Source organism: Candida margitis (genome assembly GCF_024628925.1).
Source record: "Candida margitis strain CBS 14175 chromosome Unknown scaffold6, whole genome shotgun sequence".
NCBI lineage: Eukaryota > Fungi > Ascomycota > Pichiomycetes > Serinales > Debaryomycetaceae > Lodderomyces > Lodderomyces margitis.
Genome location: NW_026261776.1, coordinates 165,320 through 191,981, shown reverse-complemented (window position 1 = coordinate 191,981; position 26,662 = coordinate 165,320). Strand labels below are relative to the sequence as shown.

Sequence of the window (26,662 nt, the reverse complement as noted above, 5' to 3'; positions counted from 1 at the left end):
ATTTAGTCTTCACGTCGTAAAAATGCTTGATATGCGTCGTTACCTATGGTTATCTTTCCACTGGCTTTCATTTGCTTTTTACCCTCCTTTTGCCTCTCCAATAACTTCTTATAACGTGAGATATCAGCAGCATGCAACTTTTGCGTCACATCCTTTCTTTTGGCCTTTATCGTTTCTCTTGCAACTACTTTATTGTTGACTTTTGCCTGTATGGCAACTTCAAAAAGTTGATACCGAAGGTACTTTTTGAATCGTGAAACGTAGTCCTTCCCCTTGGATAATGCTTGAGATTTGTGTATGATAGTTGTCAAAGCATCTTGGGGCTCACCATTGACGCACAACTCCATTTTGACAATGTTTGATTTCCTGTAACCAGCTTCCTCGTAATCTAAGGAGGCATAGCCCTTTGTACAGCCCTTGAGTTTGCCAAAGAAATCTTCGACCAATTGAGCCATTGGTATTTCGTACTTTAGCATGACTTGGCCCGTATTCAAGTACTCGATATCCTTTTGCTCACCCCTGTTATTCAAGCAAAGGGTCATCACTGTCCCAACGTATTCATTCGGCAATGTCATAATTGCCTCAACATATGGCTCCATAAAGCAGTCAACTTCGTTTACAATTTTGTTTGTGGGAAAGTCGTCCGGGTTTGTAACAATTTTCTCTTTTCCATTGCGGTATATGATTTTGTATGGCACTGTTGGAGCAGTTAGAATAATTTTAGCACCGTATTCATTTTCCAACCTCTCTTTAAACACCGAAGCATGCAACGATCCTAGAAACCCAAGTCTCCATCCCAACCCCAATGCATTGGAAGTCTCCTTCTCCAAAGTTACTGACCTATCATTCAAAACTAAATTTTGCATCTGGTCATCCATAGCATTGAAATCTCGACCATCAGCCGGAAAGGCGCCCACAAAAACCATTGGTTTTGGTTCCTCAAAACCAGGTAAAGGTTCTAGTCCTTCAGTCTTTCCCAACTGGAAAAATGTGTCTCCAACCAAAGCTTCTCGAGGGTTTTTCATTCCCGGTATCACATACGCTACTTGACCGGCTTTGATCCAGTCCATGGGAGTTCTGTCAGGGTACATTATTCCAACCTCTTTCACGTCATACGATTTGTTTGAATGGGCCGATAACACTTTCATCCCCTTTTTCAATTTTCCGTCAACCACATGGATCAACATAACCACACCAACATATGGGTCGTGCCATGAATCAACAAGCAAAGCCTTCAATGGCTTATCTACATCTCCCGAAGGTGCTTCAATTTTTTCGATAATCGAGGGAATTATGCTTTCCACATTCAAGCCAGTTTTGGCACTCACCGGGATACAGTCCTCTGGGTCCAACTCAAAAGTTGACTCCACCTGCTCAACAGCTCTAGGTATATCGGCCAGATCAAGGTCAATCTTGTTTATAATGGGAATTAATTTCAAACCCATGCTGTAAGCTAGGTAAAAGTTTGCTACTGTCTGTGCCTGAACTCCTTGTGACGCATCTACCAAAAGCAATGCGCCACCACAAGAAGCGTAACTTCGTGATACTTCGGCTCTAAAGTCAACATGTCCTGGAGTATCAACTAAATGGAGTAGATAATCTTCTTGAGAATTTGGGTCGTTGTATATCATTGAAACCGTTTGTGCTTTGACCGTAATACCCCGTTCCCTTTCGACATCTAATTTGTCGAGAACTTGGGATTTCGCGCCAGGTTGAATGACTCCAGTTAGTTCCAAAAGTCTATCCGATAAAGTCGACTTTCCATGATCCACGTGTGCCACAATACTGAAATTGCGGTAATTTGCAATAGGAATTTTGGATATTCGTTCCTCCAACTCTTTACGAAATTTATCTTGACTTAGTTTTTGTTTTTTCTCCTCGGTGGACAATACATTAGATGGAGCCACCAGGGAGTAGGATCTTATCCAGAATTGGCTATATCGTAGTGGAGTACGTATATTGCGCCATGACGGTAGGTACATTTCTTATGGTACGTTGCAGAGGCCTGAAAAATTTCAAATCAATCCATTTTTTGATGCGCAATTTTTTTTTCTACTACTCTTAAACAGAGTTGAAAGCTTACAGTTCAATACGATCAAGTTAAAAAAAAACTACACAGTTCTAACTATTAGCCTTTGCAAATTCATCAACAAACTTTGTCAACTTCTCAACACTTGCAAGGGAAACAGCGTTATAAATAGAGGCTCTGATACCTCCAACTGATCTATGACCTTTCAAGCCTTTTAAATTGGCAGTGTCAGCTTCAGCGACAAACTTGGCATTTAGTTCCTCGCTGGGCAATTTGAACACAACATTCATATTGGATCTGACTTTAGGATTCTTCACTGGTAAAATGTAGAAACCTGGATAAGAATCTAATACCGAGTACAAAAGTTCAGCTTTCTTGTTATTAATCCTCTCGATTTCATCAAGACCTCCCTCTTTGAGAAGCCTGTTAGTAACCAATTTCAAGATTTGACACGCAAATATAGGAATTGTGTTGTAGGCCGAGTTGTTCTTCACAACAGTTGGAAAATGGGTGGCTATAGGCAGCAATGGTATATCCAACTTCCTCAAATCCTCATCCGAAGCTTGATCCAACAAGTCTTTTCTAATTATGTAAATTGTTAATCCAGCAATACCAACATTCTTTTGTGCACCAGCCATAATCAACCCGTACTTACTAATGTCAACTTTCTTGGACAAGATGTTTGACGACATATCTGCCACTAACTCAACCCCTTCAGGCAAGTAACCGGAGCCTGGGGTATCTTTAAACTCATTTCCATGAACAGTCTCATTATCACAAACCCACAAATAGGAAGTGTTCTCCTTGATCGGTTCCCATTCCGAATAAGGTGGAATATCCCCGTAGTTAATACTTTTGGTGTTGACAACCGTGTCCACTTCAAAACCCAAACGCCTGGCTTCCTCTGCAGCCTTGGAGGACCACGACCCAGTGACCGAGTAGGCTGCCCTTCCTTTCTTACCGCTCTTTTTAGCATGATGGGCGAACAAATTGTACGCTATTGAAGAAAATCCAGTGGTACCTCCACCCTGGAGAAAAAACACTTCATAATTATCAGGAATGTCAAGTAATTTTTTCAAATTGGCCTTAGTGTCATCAATTACGGCAATTGCTGGTTTTGAACGGTGAGAAATTTCAGCAATCCCAACTATATCATTGTTGTAGGAGATTAAATCGTAAGCAGCCTGTTGTAAAACATCAGTGGGTAAGAGCGCTGGCCCTGCGCCAAAGAAGTCTGGTTCTTCTCTCTCTAAAGTTCTGGTGTCACTCATTGTTCCTGAATTTGTTGTTGTACTATGGACGATGCAGAGTCAGACTTGAAAATTTTTTGATAAAACACAGTCACATACATATACGCGCGCTGTTAAAGGATAAATCATTTTTTTGCAACTTTTATGACTCAATTACAAACCTCTCACACCGTTTATGAAGTAAACCAACTCCACATCGTCAGTCTCGTCTAATAAGCAGTGGAGACTACAATTCCGAGGGCCTATACAAAATATCACCGTTCTACAGCGTCCCACGATTTTCGACGCCAGTTGCCAGTCTTTCAACTTGACATTAATGTTCATTTCTTCGGGACCATTGTCTGAGTTATCCAGCATCAAGGTGTCAACGTTTCTCAAGGACTCTCGTAAGGACTCTGCATCATTTGACAATGGTTTATGGAACTCTAGCTTGCCATTCCAACTTACTGTTACTTTAAACTTACCATCTTCTTCCAAGACAAACTGTAGACTGCCAACATCCCTATTGCTTGCTTGGATAGACACTATATCATTAAAGGATGTCTTCTTGAATTTTTCTAAGCGTTTGAATATGGTTATAAATTCGGTCGGTAGTCTCATTATCAGCCCAACATCAGTGTGGGAAGGTTCTTGGAAGAAGTCTTGCGCTTCTTTTAGTATCTTTACCGGTATCCTAAATGTGTGATTGATAACATTCGAATTGACATTGACGTTGGAATAGAATAAAGCCAATGACGCTGTTCGTCCATTTTTGGTACTGGTTCCTTGTTCTCCACTAGCGTCTGTTCTCTGTAGCCTTATATTCAACCCTTCACTATTGGCTTTATCAAAATTTTTCAATGTTTGTAGTAGTAGATCAATGTTTATTTCCATCAGAATAGTATTGTCCCTCATGCTCTGTATTTCCATGCTTTCGAATAAACTTGAAGTGGCGAACTTGCACCACACTTGTGGCTCCAGATTGACAGATCCCGTGTTGACCAGTATGACATAGAGTTCTTTTGGTGTGATTTTGAATATGACAAACTTTCGTAGATGAGATATAAGTGCCAAAGTGTCTTTTAGCTTCTCAATGTTCCTTGTCATTAACTTGAGCTTCATTATTTAAGCTTCTGTACTCTGTGTACTATTTCTAGAATCGAGCCATCAGGTGAATCTCAGTTGAAATGCTGTCTAACAAAAAAAAGAGAAAACAAAAAATAAAAACCACTAATCTGATCTCCTACTTTAGACCCTACGTCTATCCATCACATCTAACAGAAAGCAAGCATGAATGAACAAAGCTCCTCGTTTGATAATGAGGAGAATTTTAAGTTTTTCGGACTCGGAGGGTGTAATGAGGTTGGGCGATCGTGCCATATCATTGAGTATAAAAACAAGGTTATCATGTTGGATGCTGGGATGCACCCAGCATTGAGTGGGCACGCATCATTTCCGTATTTTGATGAATACGACTTGTCAAAGGTTGACATTCTATTGGTGAGTCATTTCCACGTGGACCATTCAGCATCATTGCCATATGTAATGCAACAATCAAATTTTAGAGGCAAGGTATTCATGACACATGCGACCAAAGCAATATATCGATGGTTGATGCAAGACTTTGTGCGAGTGACTTCTATCGGTAATTCAAAAACAGAAGGTGGTAGTGGTAACGACGAAGGAGGAAACTTGTACACGGATGATGACATATTCAAATCCTTTGATAGAATCGAGACGATTGATTTTCACTCCACGATGGAGGTTGATGGGATTCGGTTTACTGCTTATTACGCCGGGCATGTTCTTGGAGCTTGTATGTACTTGATAGAAATTGGAGGATTAAAAGTGCTTTTTACAGGCGATTATTCGAGGGAAGAAAATCGTCACTTGCCTTCCGCCGAGGTTCCTCCAGTTAAACCAGACGTTTTGATAACAGAGTCAACGTTCGGTACAGGTACTTTGGAGCCCAAGGTAGAGTTAGAGAAGAAGCTAACCAATCATATACACGCAACAATCACAAAAGGTGGCAGAGTTTTATTACCAGTTTTTGCCTTGGGTAATGCACAAGAACTTTTGTTGATTCTAGACGAATATTGGGAGAGAAATGAAGATTTACAAAATGTCAGTGTCTATTACTGCTCTGATCTAGCTAGAAAATGTATGGCCGTTTATGAAACCTACACCGGTATTATGAATGATAAAATACGGCTCTCATCTTCTTCAGATGATTCTAAATCTAGTCCATTTGATTTTAAATATATCAAATCGATCAGAAACCTTTCAAAGTTTTCAGATTTAGGTCCATCTGTAGTTGTAGCTACTCCTGGAATGTTACAGGCTGGTGTTTCTAGGCAGTTACTCGAGAAGTGGGCGCCAGAGCAGAAAAACCTAGTCATATTGACAGGGTATTCAGTGGAAGGAACAATGGCAAAGGATTTGCTAAAGGAACCGCAAGTAATACAATCTTTGAACAATCCTGACTTGAGTATTCCGCGGAGGATAGGAGTGGAAGAAATTTCATTTGCTGCGCATGTCGATTTCCAACAGAATTCTGAATTTATTGACAAGGTGTCTCCTTCGAAGATTATCTTGGTGCATGGTGACTCTGTCCCCATGGGTCGATTGAAGTCCGCCTTGTTGAGTAAATACTCTTCGCGAAAGGGAACTGATAAAGAGGTTAAAGTGTTTAATCCTAGAAATTGTGAAGAGCTCAATATTGCATTTAAGGGGTTGAAAATAGCCAAAGTCCTTGGTTCACTTGCGGAGGAACAACTACAGGTATTGAAACAGGAGATTGAGGAGAAAATTGCAGAGGTTGGTGATGAAGATGGTGACAACGATGTTAAAATGGTAGCTACAGAAAGTTTGGATTCGAAAGGTCAAGTAAATGGAGCTACAAACACCTTCAAACCTGGACAAATAGTATCAGGAGTACTCGTATCAAAAGATTTCGAGTTGGATCTTGTACAATTGCAGGACTTGAACGAGTTCACTCAGTTATCAACATCGATCGTGAAATCGAAAATGAATCTCAAGATCAACGCAAACTTACCCTTGATGATATGGCACTTGGAACAAATGTTTGGTTATATCAATGTCGTTAATGATGATGCAGATGAGTGGGAGTGTGTGATTATGGATGTTGTAGACATTTTAGTAGATAGATCACAAAGTCCGGGACTTTACATATCTGTGGAGTGGATAAATGACAATTTAATGGCTGATTCATTAGCAGACAGTATTATTGCTATATTATATTCGATTGATTCATCGCCAGCATCGGTGAAAATGTCGTCTAAGCAGCATTCACATGACCATCCACATATCAAACAAGAAGTCGATGAAGGCACCCCCGTTGTGTCCAAAGCAGACATTGCTAGTCGGATTACTCAACTTCAGATTCTTTTAGAGGCACAATTTGGCGAATCATTGGTGAATTTGGAGAATGATAAAGCCACAGTTTCAATTGGTAAAAGTGTTGCAAATATAGACTACAGGAGTTTGAAAGTCGAGTGTGCTTCTAAAGTGCTAAAGGATCGTATAGAAACTATTATAAAGCGAGGTACTGTGTTAACAGCGCCGTTAGCCCTACCACCTAAATAGAAAAATGTACATTTACCTTTTTACCTGACATCGAGTGTCTCAACAGTAACAATTCTATTCTCTGGTGAATGCGCCGCGTGCGAGAGAGAGAGAAAGAGAGAGAGTGCAAGACAAAATAAAAAAAAGCACATCAAATCTTTCATCATCAATATGAATGCATAGCGAAGATACGCCAACCTTATTATAATTTCCATTCTTGAAGACATCACCTACTTTACGTATCTAACAAATTAATTTCAACCATGAGGTATGTTTCTATACACTTATAAACGGCTACTGTCATACATACTAACGCATACCCTTTTAGTGAATTTATAGACCGCCCACGATCAGAACTTACTGAACTCGAACTTGCCAAATTAGAAGAATTTGAATTCTTACATGGACCAATGTCACTAATAAGCCAAGCCCAAAAGCAAAATACACCTGTGGTAATATCGTGTCGAAACAATCATAAATTGGTGGGTAAAATTCGAGCCTTTGATAGACACTGTAATTTAGTATTGGAAAATGTTAAGGAGTTGTGGACTGAAACTGTAAAGAATGAATTCAACCAAACAAAGAGTGTTTCGAGGGAGAGGTTTATCAGTAAGATGTTTTTGAGAGGTGATTCTGTCATTATAATATTAAAAGCTTAATCTTAATTCCACTACGGAAATTACGAGATGGTGAGTTTCACGGATTGCAAATACTTATAGTACAATATTTTAATATACATCTTTCAAAGAAAATTAAAACCCTAAACAAAAACTAAACTCCAACCCTAAGTATATTTTGGCCTTGGTGTCTGAATTTAACAACTTCGTGCCTTTCCAAAATATACAATGCCTTTTCCAAAGCCGAGCTACTAGCTTTACCCGAATCGACAAACTCTTTCCTCAAGGTCCTATAAGCTGTAGACCAACCAATTGGCAATCTTCTTCTCAACTCTTGCTCAACCTTCTTGATCTCTGCATTCAAATTAGCATCAGCACTGTTTCCAAAACCTTGGTCAACAGCATCCATAGTCGAGGCAGTGAATAATCTAATGGCCTCCTCTACATGTTCCTCCGTGGCAATTGGACTCAATCTCAATTTTGCCAATGATTCTGTTATACGGATTATGGCTTCCAACTGACGAACAGTAATTGGAATAGACGACCTTTCGTTCATTTCATTTTCGTTGATTTGCAATCTCCTTCTAATGGAAACGAAATGTGATGATAATCTCTCAGAGGCTTCAGCAGTTAAACGAGGCGCACATCTCAACTTGACATATTGAATGTACCTCTTCATTGTTTCCACTGGAATTTCCCCTTCTTGTTGCAACTCTTGCGTCTTACCACCAGCATGAACATCCATAACATGGTGTGCTATAGAAAGATCTCTACTTTCATTATGGTCATCCTTAACAATGAAAATCATGTCAAATCTAGACAAGATTGTTGTTTGGAAATCGATGTTTTCTCCAGGAGACTTAAATTCATCATATCTTCCAAAAACTGGGTTTGCTGCTGCCAAAACAGAAGTTCTTGAGTTTAAAATTGTTGTGATTCCAGCCTTGGCAATAGAAATTGTTTGTTGTTCCATTGCTTCATGGATGGCCACTCTATCTTCATCTCTCATTTTGTCAAATTCATCAATACAAACAACACCGCCATCAGCCAACACCATTGCACCACCCTCCAAGTAGAAATCTCTAGTTTGAGGGTCCCTTTGAACAGAGGCAGTCAAACCAGCAGCAGACGAACCTTTACCTGAAGTATACACCGAGATAGGAGCAATCTTCTCCACAAATTTCAACAATTGGGATTTAGCAGTACCAGGGTCACCTAATAACAAAACATTGATATCACCTCTTAATCTCATTCCATCAGGAAGAATCTTCTTGGACCCACCCATCAACAAACAAGTGATTGCCTTTTTAATATCCAGATTTCCATAAATTGAAGGAGCAATGGAATTGGCAAATACGTCGTACAAGTTGGACATTCTTGACAATTTCAAAAATTCCTCTTCTTCTTCCTCACTGAAAGTGATACCTTGTCCGTTGGCACCATTGTCGATATCAGTCTGAATTCCAAGAACTTTCAAATAAGGATTACGAATAGCAACGTTACTAGCACTGCTGTTACCCCCTCTTTGTTTAGACTGAAAGATCGAGTAAATACCAACAATAGTTACTCTGGTACCAGGGACAACCTGGTTAGTTAAATATCTATCACTTTGCAACAAAATATGGCGAGGCATTTCACCGACTGGAACCATATCGGGACACTCCTGTAATTTCAATATTTGTTGATCTACAAAGTGTGACTTGTCGTGATCAATCACATATGAATCTTGTGGACATTTTTCTTGCGTCGAATTTGGATCAATATTATGGGGACTCTGACATTTAGGTAATTGAATAGGACCAAAACCAGACTTGACTTTCAATTGCATGGTGTGTTTGCACTGACGACAAATCAATTGCACTTCGGTGGCTCTTGACGACAAAACCGAGGCGGAAATAACAATGCCACTTACCCTGACAATTTTTGAAATGTGTTCCGAGTCCAAATGCCTTATTGATACCTTGTTAGCTTGCGAATAGAGGATCAACTGACAAGTTGGAAAATTAGTAGGGATTTCATCCTTTGACAAATATGCAATCCTTTTAGCAATATCGGTAATGGCAATTTCAAAAAGTGGAATCATTTCAGAAGGGTCATCGGTCAACTTCTTGTTTAACTCTTCATTAAAACCAATAAGATGTTCACTATCAACCTTGAGAAAGTAATTGTTGATTAGCAAATTTTCACGTAGTTGGTCTCTGTAAATAAACTGTGAATCCAATCTGAATTCCAAAATGAATTTACGAAAAGCTTTGGTAATCTGGTTGAAGGAGTCGTCACTTGGACTTTCACCTTGCAAGACTGGCGCCGAATACACGCTTGGACGTTCAAATGACATGTTCCTGTGGTGCTATATGTGTGATGAATGATTTAATTGTTTATCTCAAACTGTGTGTAAAAGCTGCTTGTTGAATGTATTTGTGTGGTTTATTCAGCGGAGTAGGATAGCAGTATAACTAGCAAAGGTGTGTATGTGAAAGGCTCCTTTGAAAAAGAAAGAAATCTGGGTCTGGATAAGTCTTTATTCCATTTTTCTGATCGTTTTATGATTAACGTGTCTTTTTATTGTGGTTTGTATTTAATTAATAATCCCAATTGGGTTAAATTATTATTGTAAAAATTTGTAAAATCTTTTTGTGTTTCTACAGACACACCACACACACACGCGTAATGTTTTTTATTCCATTGAAATCACTTGGTAGCTCATCGACTACACTTTGGTAGAGATTGGCGCCATTTGATAGGACAATGGCAACAGTTAATAAAAACTACATCTCTACATGCTACGATACCCAGTTAGATTATTCACAACAAGTCGCGCTTATAATGCTATTCCCAAACAGAATAAACTTCCCCCACGTCCAAAATGGTTGATCAAAGAAGATGAAATAGAAGAATGCTTTCTTAAGGGAGGAAGAGGACCCGGTGGACAAAAAATCAATAAAACTAACTCAAAGGTACAGCTAACGCACAAGCCAACAGGAATGGTGGTTACTTGTCAGGCAACTAGGTCACAGGAGCAGAACAGGAAGAAGGCAAGGGAAATATTGGCTTTGAAATTAGATGATCTATATAATCCAGAGACCAGTAGGAATGCTATCGTAGCCGAAAGGGCTCAAAAAATGAAACAGAGCAAAGCAAAGAAATCGAACAGAAAATATCGTGCACTAAATGAGGTCAAAGAGGCAGAAGAGGCATTGCAGTTAGAGCAGGAGCAAAATATGATTAAAGAACTTGGGGTTGTCGATGAAGAAGAGGAATTTGAAAAATTCATCAAGTCTGCAAAAGTCGACTTGAACGGGTTGAAAAAGTAGTGTACTAAGGGATAATAATGAAGCGAGATGAAGGAGAGAAGGAAATTATTTGCAACCAAATTCACCACCCACCCACTCACCCACACACATCAAACACTCTGAAGACACATACACACAGAGAGGTTCTTAACCACTGGTGCCACGGTTTTACTACATTGCAATGTCTGGATCAGATACCGCCCTTCTCATTCTATTGATCATAACGTTGTCGTTAACGGTATTTACCCTACTTATGATTACCTCCCTTACGGACCCGTACTGGTATTTACATATTTTGCCCTTTACACCTCGTTATATAAAGAAGGTTAGGAGCCAGCGTATGTCATCAATCGACTTAGACTTGGAACAGCAAAGTATTTCAAATGTGGACGAATCAGGGAGCCATAATTCGACAACCAATGGTTCAAATATTGCATTGGATAGTTATCCCATGGGCTCATCAGTTCTGGAGAGGAATAACAATGTGCATGGAAACCAGCTTAGTGGAAATGAATCTGCTGAAGTAGCTTCTGATTCCTCAAGCAACATTGGTTCTCATTGTGAAACAGCAGCCCCAATTCCACAAACCCCTGTCGTGAGAAATATACCAGCAACAGCAGATGATACCTATGAGAGTATAGGGGGTTTTGGAAGTACTTCCGAGGAGGTTGGTGGTATGGAACGGAGGCAGACTTTAGACTATGGTTCAGCGATGAATCTTTCCAGATTCGAAGTTATTGGCACATCTACAGATGCTGTTTTGACCAACGAAGATGGCAATGAGGTGCTTCATCAAACCATAGATGAAAGTCAAGTTGCAAATCCAACAATAATTGCTCATCCAGCTACATCTACATCTGTATTTGACTCAGCTCAAATTCAATCAACTCCCAGCACACTTTTACTTGAAGAAGAAACCAATGAAGGTGTCAAAAAAAAGGCGAACACCGAGTTAATTCGAGAAGCAGCTGATCAACTTTCTGACAACTTTATAAGAATCGGAGACTTGGTGATTGTAATCAGACCTTTTGTTGGCGCAAAGAAGTCTGATTTTTCTTTATTACAACCAGGTGACTTGATTCGAGTCAATAAGTTCTATGTCGTGGACCAGGATTTAGAATGTGGCACGCCTCTCAAATCAAAAAGCTCCAAATTAGCTGAGCAAAACTCAATCATTCCTAAAGGAGTGATTGGTTTGGAAAATTTAAGTAATTCACTGCTGGAGGATGACAGCTCTCTGGAAGATGGCCAGACTCAGGAAATGACTGTGACAAAGACCGATGCTATATACAATAAATTGTATTGTACCGGCTTGCTTTTAAGTACGTATCTCAAGGAGTCAACATCACAGGAGTTGATTTGGCGCCAAAGGGAAAGGTCAGATGCAACTGATGTAAATTCGCTGACAAGAGATTTTCCTTTAAATGTGGTTACTTTGGAAGAAACTTTGATCAGAGGAACATCAAGAAAATGAGGCAGCTTGTTTTGTGTTCCGCTGGATTTTATTTGTTTACGGCTTGCTAATGATTGATTATATAGTTATAACTATCCCTCTTTGTCAACACCTGCATCATGCACCCTCTTTATTCCTAGCGATCTTTTTCCATTTTTCATTCATCTCTAACGAATCTTGTAAACATTCTTTTGTGACTTTGAGATCCAGTCGAAGATTATCAATTACTTTCTGCGCTTCTTGATCGATACCAATATTGGCCACCAATTCCAACATTTGCTTCAAATTGTGATATAATTTATAGAACTCATTCACCAATGGCAACTCAACAATTTCAGAATTATCAATTTCATTATAATACTTTTGGACTGTCGATTCATCCACTGCATTTATCTGTTTCAAATCAATCGCATCTGATGGGTTGGGGATACCCAAGTTTACCTCAACACCCTTGTAGTTTGCAATTTGTAGGTTGATGATTGACAAGTATTCCTTTATGTGATGGATAAATTTCGTTAGTTTATAATTTTCCCCCGTTATACTCTCAACTATCGTCGTTAGCGATTTAATATACTCTGAAGAGTCAGCTTTGATGACTTTTTGTAGATTGGCGAGTACGGCATTATCAAAAGTTATCCCCGTGTTTATACTGTTGTCAATTATAGGGTTGTTGTTGTAAATTCCATCGAGTCCACTTTCACCAATTGCCACTGTAGACTGCCGCAGTGAAGGGGTTAGTGGTATTCCATATTCAATTGTCGAACTCAAACTTCTCTTTTCGATTAATTTGTTTTTCAAATTGCTGATTTCCAAGTTCTTTCTTTTCAATTCAACTCGGTATTTTGACTGTAAATCTTTATTTGCTGCGGTTAATGTTTTGATATTCTTCAGTTGCAACTTATTGGCTCTTGAAAAATGTTCAATCTGTTTCGTTAATGCAGTGTGGTCTATTAGTGAGTCGCGGCTCTTGTGCTCTTTGGTAGCCAACTTCTTTTCCAACTCTGCTACTTGATGAGTTAAATCACCAATCTGGCGGTTCTTGGCGGTGATTGTATCGTTGAGGATCTTTTGACGATTGCGATTCTTATCTATATTTAAAACTAATTCATGAATCACGTTGAGTATGTTTTTGTCGTTCTTGGAAATGGTTTCAGTAGGTTTTAAATTGGCAATAGTAGGATTATCTTCAACTTGATCCGACACGAAATAGGACCAGTTTATGCTTGGAAATAATAGCTTGGTTTCGATGTATGCCCTTGATTCCAACGTGGCATTAACAATGCCTGCTAATGCTTTCACTTCTGACACCGTACTATTCGTCTCTGAGGCTGGCATTGTTGGGTGATTGTGGTCTATACTGTCAGCAAAGCGCTGTTGTGGTTTTGTTTTGATTTTTTTGATTTTACATTTGCAACACAAAAACGGGAAATCTATAAAAAGATTAATATTGCGTGAAGTATATTAACCATCGTTGTAGACTTATCGAAAAACCACTTCAGAGATTGGAAATGGTGGATTAGTAGAGCATAGTGGACGTCTAAACAGACAGTTGGTGTATCGGTTACTTTCCTCATCCAAAACATATTCAATTCTCTACAATCAACTCAGAGGCTTTCTACGTGTAATTATAGGTTGGTCGATATGAGTCGCTTGACGGATATGAAGTGCACTTGATCAACGGTTGGTGATCCTTTTCAAACAAATGAATATGTAGTTATTCCTTTTTCTATACTTTCTTATACAAAAGAAAAGAGCTCCATAGGTGCAAGTTGAGTGGGAAATAGACACACCGACTGACCTGACCCATGCTGCATGTCTTACACCACACTAGTGTCCCTCAGCCTCAACTTCATCGAAAACGAACCAATCTTCATCTGGCTTAGTTTCAGAAGCGTTTTCAGTTGGTTGAGCAGCTTCAGCCTCGACTTCGCTTTGTTCATATTCCTTAACTTGCTCAGTTGATAATTCATGGATTTGAGGAATAGTTGGCTTACCTGGTAATTGGAATTTCTTGACAGCAGAGTCAATTTCTTCTTGTGAAAGGGCTTGTGGTTTGAATTGTCTAATGCTTTGAACATACAAGTCACCGATCAAGTTTGATCTTCTTGGTGTGATTGAAAATAATCTTCTTGAAGATATACGCTAAATGATAAGTTAGTATGAGAAGAATACACAGGTATATTCTAACAGAGCGGGAGGGAAAATGGGTTGTTGCATTAGTCCACTTGCTTCATTCCTAGCCTGGCCAAGTTTGGGGTAAGTACATCTTTTGGAGATTCAATCGAGATTCTATCTTCTTAAAAGCCCTCAATTCAAGTATCGTGAAAGATAGCTCTCTCAGAATGGCCATTGAAGCATTCACTTGGCATTTGAAGTTAACGATTTCTCTCAGATGAAATGTCACATGGTTTCAACATCTCTAATTAAAAACTCCTTACCACACTCTTATTTCTCCATAGCTCCTTCTGCTTCCTGTACATACGGCAATTGGTCTGAACATCTTTTTCCTTTGTTGATCTATTACTTCGATATATCGTTGAACGCTGTCTTTCTGTTTTTCCACCTTTTTTTTTTGTTTTTTTTCAATTCACCAATATAATTTGCGAATCGCACATACTGAAAGTAATGTGTCGTGCACTGAAATCAAAGTTCGCACTATGGAGACGAGAAATCATGTAATTCAATTGGACAGAGAAACTGAAATGTTCACGTGATACGATCTTAAGATATATGTGAAGTACGCTTCATTCAATGTATGAATAAACAACATAAAGGGTTGAAGAAGAATAGGAGACAAAACCTCAAGCTAAGATGCCCAAATACTACTGTGATTATTGCAAGTCGTATTTAACTCATGACACCATGAGTGTTCGAAAATCCCACTTGATGGGTAAACATCACATCAAATACTATTGTGATTACTATGAATTCAAAGCTAAGGAAACCGGTGAATGGAACCCACAAGAACTAATATATGAAATAACGTTTGACAAATTAAACAGAGGTATACCTGGTGGTAGTGATCGAGATCTGAACAATAATCATTCGCCTGACAGAAGAGGTGATAAAGATGCGATGGATACCGATATGAAGCGGGCGGCTGATGAAGGACGTGAAAAAAGTGAAGGCGAAGGGGAGGAAGAAGGGTTTACACTACCACCGCCTCCTCATATGACAGGATTACCACCTCCTCCTCCAGCCGTTTATAATAATACAAGGGAAACCCAAATTGCAATTCGTCGAAATATACACGAGCAGTGAAACAGACTGAGGGTATGTGGCGTCTATTGAAAGTCACATGCGTCTTCAAAGAGGCCGACTGTAAGGGTACATTGTGCTGTGCTATGGCATGAACAGGTGTAAGAGTCTGTTCAGTCATCATGTTTTGGGTGTCATTTCCATTGCGTTTTGACCATTTATGTCATGGAAAGAGGAGCCGTATATATACATCTTGACTTGGTTTTGGTAATGGATCGTAGCGCAACAAAACTATATATTTATTCAATTCTGCACATACTGTATAAGTTGTATAAAGCTATGGCCTGTCGGGCTACTGAAATTAGAATCACCAACACGCATTGGATAGTACCTTTATCAACACAATCTCTTCAAAACATTCACTTTTTAGTTGTACATTATATCCATAAACAACTCTAAATGCTTACAGCTATATAAACTATATTAACCAACTTACAAGTCAGCGTCATCTTCATCTGGCAATGGCAAAGCGGTAGCTTGTTCCATTTCTTGTTGGTATTTTTGCATCAAATCAGAATCAACTTGGACTTCTGGTGGAGCCAAAGCTGGGGAAGCAACAAATTCCAATTGTGGGTTACCAACCAATTTTCTAGCCAACCACAAGAATGGTTTTTCGAAATTATAGTTGGACTTGGCGGAGATGTCATAGTATTGCAAGTTTTTCTTTCTGTGGAAAGTGATGGTCTTTGCTTTGACTTTACGCTCTTTAACATCAACCTTGTTACCACATAATACAATTGGGATGTTTTCACAAACTCTTACCAAATCTCTGTGCCAGTTTGGAACGTTTTTGTAAGTGATTCTTGAAGTAACGTCAAACATAATGATACCACATTGACCATTGATGTAATAACCATCTCTCAAACCACCAAACTTTTCTTGTCCAGCAGTATCCCAAACATCAAACTTTAATTCACCAAAGTTGGTGTGGAAACCTAATGGATGAACTTCGACACCCAAGGTGGCAATATATTTCTTTTCAAATTCACCAGTTAAATGTCTCTTGACGAAAGTGGTTTTACCAGTACCACCATCACCGACTAAGACTAATTTGAAAGTAGGAACTTCTTGAGCCATGATTGAAACAAATTCTATTAAAGCTTATTAAATTAGTGATGTATTAATCCAAAACAAAGTAACAAAGTCCTGAAACTATGATTTGATTTGATGATTGATGATTTGTTTTGATGGAAAAATGAAAATCTAATGTCAATGTCTTGAAGGAGAGGAAAAAAAGAAAAAAAAAATTTTTGTTAATGCGAATATGGTAGCGCACAGCGTTGATGAGATGAAAAGATTGTGTCGCAAAATGGTTTGTCGTGAAATTGTTTGATAAGAAATTGCTAGCAATGCAGCTTCTTTGCTAAGGGCTCATAATGTGAGATTTAGTGCAACGCAAGGTGAAGAGAGTCTTCTAAACCTTTGCAATGTTTAGCATTTGTGGCAACCAGTGGATTTGGATAGAGTAGTGGATTTAACCTTAGTTGTCTGAGTGAATTGTGACCTAGATCTGCGAAGGTGATGCTTGAAAAAGTGTATTGTATCTAGAGTAATTTTAATCAAGTCGACTGGCAATAAGAAAAACTGTCCTGTACAAGTCATTATGTTGTTGTAAAAACTTCTGTAGATGAGGAGAATAACGCTAGTAATTTAATTTTTGCAACAAGTTTGACACCAAAGGTTAAGAATTCGAAAAGTTGAGCCAATGTCAACGGCAGCCCAACCCCGAGTTTACTTTAAATATAGTCGCTTACCCGAATCCAAATAACTTTTCCATCTACTTCTGAGCTACAAGTGCAAAGGCAAACTACTTGGAACAAATCATATTTCAGTAAATTCATACTTTACAACCAACACATAAAACTTATTTTTCAATTTCAGAAACAATTAAAGATCTTTTTAGAAGGGAGATGTTGCAACGAATCTATTAAGCTTAGGGGTATAGAAATTTTCAACCATTTCGAAGGCGTTAATGATTGGTTGATCTGCAGCTATATTTCGTACACCTAAAACATTCAACTGATATTGTTGCACAAACTTTCAATCGTTATACTAGGCGTTCATTTAAACCTGGAATGCGCTATATCACCGGCAGAGGTTCTTCCATTATCAGACATCCCCTACGACATTTCACACTGAGTTTTTGCAAGAGAATTTCAGGTGTTCCTGCACTCAAACTTGAGGCAACTTACATAAAAGACTTGGTCACCACGCGAGTTACAAATAAGCCATGTTCTACTTTCGTCACAATTGACTAGAAAGAACAAGAAACGAAAAGAAAAACAACTTACGATAATCAATGCAGGCTTTTTGTGCATCATAAGGGTTTCTTTAGATCATCATGTGCGTTGCAACAACGATGGTGGGCTTCCACAGGAGTATTGGACTAGCACCATTTTAAATTCCAGCTCATAATCTCTGTATTTACCCAACTGGGAAAAGAACAACAACATCAAAGCTTATTTCCACCATGCAATCTACATTTAAACTTTTACTCACTTCACCTGAAGTTAAAAGCTAAAGCTGGGTTTGGAATGAACGCGACTTGATACTTTATAAAACCTGCATTAGAAGTATAAATTATTAGACTCATATTAAGCAGAAAGAGAAAAAAAAAGACAAAAGGAAAGTACACACTGACAAAGCAAAAAAATATATGTAAAAGACGTGTTTCATGAGAGCATACATATAAAAATATCGTTACCTACACAAAAGCGGTTATTATTAACAAATGCTTGACACCACCCACACAGCAAAGCATATACACTTCGGTTGGTCTGAAAGTAGAGAGACGAACTCGTTGTAGAGGAGTACGGAGTTTGTATGAAGGGATAGATTCGAAAAACAGAAATAACACTAAAACGACACAATAGTTGGTAATTGCGTTATCAACTGTAAGCTGAACAATAGGGGGGACGGAAGTTTGCTGATTTTTGTTCAATTTCATTCTCCTTTTTAATATTTCCTCAAAGAGAGAAGCACACATACACACACACACACAGCGTAAAAATAAAAATAAAATTGAAAATTGTTTACCAACAAACAAAGTGAGTGAGTATTTTGCGACACGACACCAGCCATCAACATAAGCTGTAACACACACATAAACGTAGAACTATTTGCTAATGACGATCTTTTTTTTTTTTTAATTTAGTTTTTGTTTATTTTGTCTTGGAAAAGTGGTTAAATCACTTTTGTTAATAGAAGCAACAGTTGTTGTACATTCTGACAACAGACACATTCATCTATAACATTATACTAAAAATAACCACCATAACAAAACACTAACACATAATTACAAACTAAATTAAACCACATATTCACCCTTTTCCCGCACACACCTGTACCTTTCAAAGATCAAACACCTATAAGAAAGATCTCGAGGCTGGCACCATAGCTGTAGCAACAACAACAACAGCAGCAGCAGCAGAAACAATTACAAAGCAGACTTTAGTTTAACGTTCAGACTAAATTCTTACACCCTTTCGACTGCTGCTTCTCTCTCTCACGTTTCAGACAAGATTGAAATTAAAAATTAACAATAGAAACACAAAACTAAACGCAAGACAAAATTTTTTACAAAATAAGGCAAAAATTAAAAAAAATACACAATAACACATAACACTACACAGAGAGTGAGTGAGAGTTAATCAAATTTCCCTGAATTGAAATAACAATTTTTATTGTCTTTTACACACACCACACACACCACACACACCTTACACACACATATACGTGGATTTTTATACCCAACTGTAGTTTAAATTTCATAACCAACAAATTATTCACACACACACATACACACACACACATACACACACACATCTTACACATATATATCATCATCAACATCACACTCGCTACTATTCTCCAACCAACACCCACCACTTCTCTTCAAAATCACTCAGTTAACTGCATAGCGTCACTAGTCTACCTCGATATAGATAGACTCACCTACTTTGTTACCATCGTACCACACATTTACACCTCCACTCACTGCATTTCTTCGTAGTTTTTTTTGAGAATTGGACAGATGTATCAGCAAGTGTTCTACAATAACATCCACCGAAATGGGGGAAATATAACTCCTTTAAATATACAACACTACACCGCAGTTCAGGGTATGAATGGAGGAGTTCCTCCTTCTCCAATGACTCCTTTGGATATGAGTTATAGCCAGTCGATGTTACCTTCAAACTTGTTTGTTAGTACGCCATATTTCACACCACCACCATCAGCACAATACTTCCCTCCAATGCCATACCACTCGTTGCACCGCAACTCACAAACTTCTTTAACTAATTCACATACTTCGAATTCAAAGACCCAGGCCCGCCACCGCCATCATAATTACAATCACAATGGTGCTAATGGTGTTCACCAGCAACAACTTCCGGGCCATAATGACGAAAACGGCTCAATTTCAAGTGTTCTGTGCAACGATTCGTCTGCTGTTTCAGAACATAATCTCGAGCATTTAAATCTTTCGAGGACTATAATATTGCGCAATTTAGCAGATGATATGACATTGAATGAATTGCTAGATCATATCGACTTTGGACCAATTGAATACATAAAGTTATTTACCAAGGGCTCTTCTCACTCCCTCGGAAAAGATAGCAATTATTCCAATGATGAAAAGAGAAACAAGAATTGTACAATCTCATTCACCAACTCCAAAATATCAGTGATGTTTTACTTGAAATATGCAAAGAATTCTTCAAACTTGAACAAACTAAGGCTGGCTTTGCGCTCGGATCATTTAAAAGTCAGCTTAAATGATCTTAATAAATCAAGAAATGGGAGCACAGCTCCCAGACAAGACTACATGAAGCTTAAAAATTTGAATTATATACTAGATCATCATGCAACGCGGTGTTTAAAAATTTCATTCAGTGTGAAAAGTGTATTGCTGGACGACACAACTGCTGAAGAGAGAATAAATCATTTAAACCACTATATATTAACTCAATGTGAAAAGTTTGGTGATGTTGAGTGTTGTGCAATTGAATTGGAAGAACAGGATTTAATGAATAATGAAGAAACGGAGCAAAATGGAAATGGCTTGGAAAATACACTCCCAGGCGCAGCAATCGTTCATTTCACATCAATCGATTCTGCTGTCAAGACGTACGAAAGTTATAACAGACGAATTCAAAGAGATTTAGAAAAGAATCGGGGCGATAATATGGATGAATCCATTCGACAAAAGCGCGAGTCTTCGAAAGACTTGTACAATGTCAACTCAAAGTATGATATTTGCTTCACTAAGGTAAAATTCCATAAGGATAGGTGTGACAAAACGCTCGTAGAATACAAAGAGGACTCTATGCACAGTCTGCCAGGTACTACAGCACCAAATGGAAAGATTGAACCGGCGAAAAAGAACACTTTTGGCAATGGAAGTTGTGGGCTTATCGCAGAAGAAGGTCCGTTGGATAATAGCTCAGAGATGAGCAGTATCATTGGCTCGCCTGGAAAACACCCTCCGGCAGATCTCAATATTGTAGATCCTGTTAGTCCCAATTCGTCGGATATTGAGAATGCATCCCCTATAATTCGTGATGCTTACGCCTTGTCGCATACTGATAATGTGGATGGTCATGAAACACACACCCAGGCATCTATGGCTAGTAACGGAGTGTATTCAATGATGTCGCCTGATACCAGACACATTCAAAGAACTCCACAGTTTGTACACATTCCAATGGCATCGGACTCATCGTTTGCCTTGCATTCCAACTCCTCCTTTGTATCAAATTACAATACAGATCCTATTAATACCGGAAACAGATCAATACATTTGGGTAACTTACATCCACATACAACTATTGAAGAAATTGCAAACAACCTTAGGGCTGGCGGTTTACTTGAGTCTTTGAATCATTTTCCCGAAAAAAGAATGTGCTTCGTCACATTTGTTGACGCCAATGTCGCATTTAAATTTTTCATGAACCATCAGGTTCTTCACCAGTTGGTTATTCATGGAAGTGATGTTTCTGTGGGGTGGGCAAAGAAACACAGCGGGCCGGTACTGAGAGAAATTGCGTTAGCCGTGACGGCTGGTGCTTCGAGAAATGTATATCTTGGACTTCGAAATGGTCAAGACGACGAGAATTCACCAAAACCTGCATTACCAAGTGAAGATGAATTGAGGTCAGATTTTTCACGCATTGGAGGATTAGAGCAAATTAACTTTTACCACAATAAAGAGTGTGCTTTTTTGAATTTCTTGCACATATCAGATGCTATTAAAGTTGTTCACGCATTTGAATGCGAGGAACCAATTGCTGTGATTAACTTGGACAAGCTGCTTAGAGGTGATACCACTGCTGCAACCACTCTTTATCAGAAATACAAACATTTCAAGGTCAATTTTGGAAAGGACCGTTGTGGAAACCCACCAAAATTCTCTTTTAGAAAAAATTTTGATAAGAGCTTAGGATCGACGTATAAACAGTATCAGGACCAATTACATGCCTGTGTGGAGAGCTCAAAAAGGAACAAGAATGCAAATCACAGAAAAGGCAATAGCTATGGTGGCGCCGATATGCACGAGGCACAATCAGAGTTGAATGGTGGTGTTATAGACGACGAAGCAGCAATGGTGTTTGGTATCATCAAGGAATCAGAGAAGCATGGCAGTGAAACTGTTGCCGAGAAAAAACACGATGAAGTAGAATCTGATTCGAAGAGAGATGAAAAAGAAGTTGGGGAAGTGGTTGAATGCTCCAAGCCGGGATTGTGCAACACAGTAAAAGAAAACAAACAGCAAAAGACGGAAATTGCAAGTGAAGAACCTATCAATGGTCATGCTGAACAAGTAAGTGTTGCTGATGGAGCCGTAAAAGATGAGAAAGATAGCGAAGAAGCTAATGAAGAAGATGATGACGAGGGGGAGGAGGAGGAGGAGGAGGAGGAGGAGGATGTGTCGATAATAATTGGCTCCGATGATACTGTGTCTACCAATGCAAGCGGCAAATATGATAGCTTCAATGATACTTTTGCTTACAAGTCTAGAAGACCAGAACAAAGATACCAAAAGATTTACCATCAACCGTACTATCATGAGCCATCTCAGTGGAATGAAAGGGGGTCGAGAAATTCTTCTGGAATATCGGTTAATAACGGCGTTATTTTACATCCCTATTCGCAATTCGCTTCGCATCCAGTCAATAATCACCTGCCACGGGTGAGCCGTACTAGTTCTACCAGCAGCTTTAGATCCCAAGGCTATAAGCCTTCACCAAACTTGAGGAACGGATCGTTTCTGCAACAACCTCGATCCTCAGTTGCTCACTCACAACAAATGTATGCAGTTCCACCACTGCCCCAATTTATAGGACAATTTCCACCGCACGTGAGATATGTTCCAGTAATTCAAGGACAGCAGGTCATGGGACCAGCGATGATTTCATCTCCCTTGCCACAACAGCCCGTGGGGGACGGTTCATACGGCAGTACTTCGGGGTCTCAAGTTATGGCACAGTACTTGGCTCAATCATACCCGGCAGGAACAACATACAGTGGTCCTGTATACGCTGTACCACATGGAAGCTATAGCTATGAGGGGAGAAACGACAAGGCTCCCAGAAGGAAGACACGGGAATAATTACGTTGAGGTGACTTTCTTCTTCATTGATGAACTAAATTCTTTTTGATTTCTGCACAAAGGCTTTGAGGAAGAGGGCATGTTAGATCTTGCAGTATTTTAACTTTTTTTTTTCACATATACACAAATTAAATAGTGGGTGATCAAAACTCCCTTTGCAAAATTCTTTAGATACGAGGTAATAAAAGTATAAAAATTTTTCCGTTAAATTCACATATCACTGAGGAGTGTAGGACTAAGTAACAACTCTGCATCTATTTTGTCGTTTCGGCGACAATAGACGCATAGGTACCCAACACAGCACACGATATCGAAATGATAACGCCAAATTTTATCAAAGTTCTCTCCATTATTCCAATATGAGGCTTGTTCAATTTTAAATAGAATAGTAATGGTAATGTTAAGCAAACGGTGTAGCAAATGGCACTTCCCAAAAACGACATAAGTTTACCAAAGGAAGTGAATAAAAGAGCAATCAACAACAACAAGCAACAAAACACAAATCTTGCGACAACTCTAACAATTTTGTTGGCGCTTGACTTTTGATAGTAATGAGGAGAAATTTGCAAAATGTTTTCATAAGAGCTAATAATTGGCCGTGTGACTAAGGGAAGCTTGCTTATGGGTAAGATTCCCATAATTAAACACAATGCTTTATTGACCCAACTAGGATAATTTGAATTTTGCATTAAACTTTTGATGATTGAGTCATCGACTTCCAAACCGTACATCAAGTAGCCAGTTGCCCCAATTGCAAAATCAAGCATAAAGGTGACTAGGAAGGAGATATTGCTAGCATGGCTGAATTTTTGCGGGTGTCTCATATCACGATACAACTCAGGGAATACAGGATGGCCTCCCCATGGCATCATAAATATACCCAAGCTGAAAAGCAAGCTCGTGGCGTTAGCCGGAAGTAGCGCAGTTGGTGCAAATTCCAAAAGTGATCCTGGTGATTTATCAATTATAAACCCGCAAACAACAACAACGACAATGATTCCTATCGTGGCTAATATCCCCACTAAGCTAAATATGGAAAGTATGTTCAACGGTAACAAACTAGTGAAAAACACAATTGAAACAATGATGACTTTCAATCCTACTACATGGGGCCAAATGATTACAAAACAGTCAGTGAATAGTAAAATCAAAGTCAATGCTGCACCGATCAAGTCCATCACAAAGAATACTGTGACCAAGATAGAAAAGAACTTCCCACCATAAGCAAATGATATATCCGAATAGGTCAATAAATGAGGATGGTGTTTCAAGATCCTTCCGAGGTATTTTGCTGTCAAATTTGTGCTCAAAGCTGATCCTAATAGTATGAAAACGCCCATTATCCAACCGCTCAACCTAAACCCAAACGGAATGGACAAGAGCCCAATCCCTACCAAGGTGTTTATTGAATTGAAAATGGTCTGCGGTGAAGTGGAGCTGCCTATCCGTGAAATAAATGACTTGTGGCTACTTTGCTTCGATATCGTAGGAGCCAAAGGCGTGAGTTCATCAGCCAAGTAGTTGTCGCTATCGCCTACTTCGCTCTCATCGGGGTTGGGAAACTGAAAATACTCGATTCGGTCTGAACCTCCGTTTCGCGATACTTCATCGTCAACCACTGCTTCTTCATTTAAAGGTGAAATTGGTGTGTCTTCTCCAGGGAAATTAGATGCCAGAAACGAATACTGTCGAAGTGATCCTGCACGACCATCTTCAAAATGTTCCATTATAGAGGAACCACTGTACTGTTGCGCTCGCGAAAAGGATGAAGCAAAGTTGTTAAAAGAGTTTACCCCGCCATAATCCATAAATGATCGGCGTCGCTCTTTGGGAATTATGACTGATGAATGCTGTTGTGGTAAAGACATATCGGCAAAGAAGCAAAAAATGTTGCTTATGAGTGACTGCGATGGTGAGGTTTCACAAGTGGAATTGTAATGGTCTTGAATTAGTTATGAGATGACTCGCGTGATTCTCTTCCAAGAATAAACTTTTGATAAAAGAAATTTGAAACTTTTGAATCTGTTGTTCACTTCCTCTTCATCTCCTCCCCTCCCCACCTGACGTATTTAACTGATGAAGGGTTGGGGTGGACCTTTCTACAAGAATAAGTGTTCAATCTAACCTGGCAGTATGGTTTGCTGCTTTACTTGATCTGGATACTTTTCCAACCCGTAAAACTTTAGTTGACGCAGAACACGGCGATGAAATTTTAGATACAAAATTTTTCCAACGAAGAATTGTACAGATTCAGCTAAATTATGTCTCTACGAAGCAACTACATCTAACATGACGAATCTCTCAAACTGAGTCATTTGCCGAAACTATCCCATTTTCGTGGAAATATCATCTTTCATCAGTAACTTGTATCTGGTAGCGACAAAACAAAAAGTCAGAAGCAGTTAGTTCCTGGAACAATAATCAGGGACCTGCCACATCTTGCATCAATCTTTTTTTAGCATCAAAGCGATATATGGTACTGTGCAAAGCCAAATCCCGAATGCTAGCCCAGAATCTTTACCTGCAGTATAGCGTCTTTCTTGACATACTATTATTTAATGTCAAAATGGAAACTCTTTGATGAGAGATTACGCGAATATACGAGTTCCAGCTGCTTTGCAAATTGTTTGACCTTACCGAATCAAGAGCTATATGAATGAAAGAGAGCTAGAATATTATAAACAGTATTTCCATTGGTGATTAACACAGCTTCACAAAAGAACCAATTCATTTGCTGCTTCATCCTGTGCCTTTTCGTACATATCACTCGGTGACATGTGAATTTCGGCACCAAACTGCCCAATTTGATTTCCAAGGGACTATTTGTGTCATATAAGTGGATAACAAGGGATGCTTCAACACAGAGGCGTTTTTCAGCGTAATTAACATTATGGACACTTGCTTTAAGAATGATGACAAAAATAGGTGTGGGGTTCACGTCTAGGCTTGAAAGGCGCTAAATGTGTCGAAAGGGAAAGTTCAGTGAATGCGAGACAATGTCCCTCCCCCAGTATATGCATACCACTGCATGTATCTGCAGAAGTCCATGGACCCGATGAGTGCGACAACTTTACAATTTGCTATTATCTAATCTGACGAACACGCATAAACGTGAGCTAATTCTAGTTTGAATTTCTTTTTATTTCTAGAAGGCTTGTGCTAAAGTGTCTAAGGGCGTAATGCCATGATCAAATATGGTTGCTTTCTCGAGGAGGTTACTCTTTCCTAACAAACATAGGCACCAGGCCACTACAATAATTACGGTGGTAATATAGTTGGGCCACAATAATAGGATCTATTACGGTGATTATTATGTGAATCCTATTCATGACTCCCTGTGGCTATGTTTTGCTTGTCGTCAAGCGAAGTTGTTTTAGCCAGCTATACTCTCGAAGTTACGCGATAGAAGCTGAATAATGACTCGATTTTTATAGCTTGCTTGATGTTTGTGACATTACGTCTTTTGCCAGCTTAAATTAATGGAGTTGGTAAGAAAAATAATCGTTACATCACTTTGAAATTCTTGGACTGGAGGGAATATAATACAAGTATAAAGTGGAAGTACATTTGTCGCAACTGTTTTAAC

At 39.0% G+C, this 26,662-nt stretch overlaps 12 protein-coding genes across 12 annotated transcripts; 6 read left to right on the top strand and 6 right to left on the bottom strand. All coding sequences in view use genetic code 12, as the record gives it.

The window, feature by feature from the left end:
* Positions 1–2: 2 nt before the first annotated feature.
* Positions 3–1,982, bottom strand: CANMA_001520 (GTPase; the record flags this gene model as incomplete). The annotated part of the gene is made up of 1 exon (XM_051813496.1): positions 3–1,982. The coding sequence occupies one exon, from the start codon at positions 1,980–1,982 to the stop codon at positions 3–5; it is 1,980 nt and encodes a 659-aa protein (XP_051672878.1).
* A 2,566-nt stretch (positions 1,983–4,548) lies between these two features.
* Positions 4,549–6,864, top strand: CANMA_001519 (cleavage polyadenylation factor subunit; the record flags this gene model as incomplete). The annotated part of the gene is made up of 1 exon (XM_051813495.1): positions 4,549–6,864. The coding sequence occupies one exon, from the start codon at positions 4,549–4,551 to the stop codon at positions 6,862–6,864; it is 2,316 nt and encodes a 771-aa protein (XP_051672877.1).
* A 242-nt stretch (positions 6,865–7,106) lies between these two features.
* SMD2 (mRNA splicing protein) lies at positions 7,107–7,502 on the top strand (the record flags this gene model as incomplete). The annotated part of the gene is made up of 2 exons (XM_051813493.1): positions 7,107–7,111; positions 7,172–7,502. The coding sequence occupies 2 exons, from the start codon at positions 7,107–7,109 to the stop codon at positions 7,500–7,502; spliced, it is 336 nt and encodes a 111-aa protein (XP_051672876.1).
* A 112-nt stretch (positions 7,503–7,614) lies between these two features.
* On the bottom strand, positions 7,615–9,798 carry CDC46 (MCM DNA helicase complex subunit; the record flags this gene model as incomplete). The annotated part of the gene is made up of 1 exon (XM_051813492.1): positions 7,615–9,798. One exon carries the CDS (start codon positions 9,796–9,798, stop codon positions 7,615–7,617), a length of 2,184 nt encoding a protein of 727 aa, XP_051672875.1.
* Positions 9,799–10,240: 442 nt separating this feature from the next.
* Positions 10,241–10,774, top strand: CANMA_001516 (uncharacterized protein; the record flags this gene model as incomplete). Its single annotated transcript, XM_051813491.1, has 1 exon — positions 10,241–10,774. One exon carries the CDS (start codon positions 10,241–10,243, stop codon positions 10,772–10,774), a length of 534 nt encoding a protein of 177 aa, XP_051672874.1.
* A 160-nt stretch (positions 10,775–10,934) lies between these two features.
* Positions 10,935–12,227, top strand: CANMA_001515 (uncharacterized protein; the record flags this gene model as incomplete). The annotated part of the gene is made up of 1 exon (XM_051813490.1): positions 10,935–12,227. One exon carries the CDS (start codon positions 10,935–10,937, stop codon positions 12,225–12,227), a length of 1,293 nt encoding a protein of 430 aa, XP_051672873.1.
* Positions 12,228–12,323: 96 nt separating this feature from the next.
* Positions 12,324–13,541, bottom strand: CANMA_001514 (uncharacterized protein; the record flags this gene model as incomplete). The annotated part of the gene is made up of 1 exon (XM_051813489.1): positions 12,324–13,541. The coding sequence occupies one exon, from the start codon at positions 13,539–13,541 to the stop codon at positions 12,324–12,326; it is 1,218 nt and encodes a 405-aa protein (XP_051672872.1).
* Positions 13,542–14,033: 492 nt separating this feature from the next.
* Positions 14,034–14,706, bottom strand: ATP14 (F1F0 ATP synthase subunit h; the record flags this gene model as incomplete). Its single annotated transcript, XM_051813488.1, has 2 exons — positions 14,034–14,348; positions 14,689–14,706. The coding sequence occupies 2 exons, from the start codon at positions 14,704–14,706 to the stop codon at positions 14,034–14,036; spliced, it is 333 nt and encodes a 110-aa protein (XP_051672871.1).
* A 311-nt stretch (positions 14,707–15,017) lies between these two features.
* CANMA_001512 (uncharacterized protein) lies at positions 15,018–15,467 on the top strand (the record flags this gene model as incomplete). Its single annotated transcript, XM_051813487.1, has 1 exon — positions 15,018–15,467. One exon carries the CDS (start codon positions 15,018–15,020, stop codon positions 15,465–15,467), a length of 450 nt encoding a protein of 149 aa, XP_051672870.1.
* Positions 15,468–15,896: 429 nt separating this feature from the next.
* GSP1 (Ran GTPase) lies at positions 15,897–16,541 on the bottom strand (the record flags this gene model as incomplete). The annotated part of the gene is made up of 1 exon (XM_051813486.1): positions 15,897–16,541. One exon carries the CDS (start codon positions 16,539–16,541, stop codon positions 15,897–15,899), a length of 645 nt encoding a protein of 214 aa, XP_051672869.1.
* A 3,046-nt stretch (positions 16,542–19,587) lies between these two features.
* Positions 19,588–23,076, top strand: CANMA_001510 (uncharacterized protein; the record flags this gene model as incomplete). The annotated part of the gene is made up of 1 exon (XM_051813485.1): positions 19,588–23,076. One exon carries the CDS (start codon positions 19,588–19,590, stop codon positions 23,074–23,076), a length of 3,489 nt encoding a protein of 1,162 aa, XP_051672868.1.
* Positions 23,077–23,330: 254 nt separating this feature from the next.
* Positions 23,331–24,944, bottom strand: AVT1 (Avt1p; the record flags this gene model as incomplete). The annotated part of the gene is made up of 1 exon (XM_051813484.1): positions 23,331–24,944. The coding sequence occupies one exon, from the start codon at positions 24,942–24,944 to the stop codon at positions 23,331–23,333; it is 1,614 nt and encodes a 537-aa protein (XP_051672867.1).
* Positions 24,945–26,662: the final 1,718 nt, after the last annotated feature.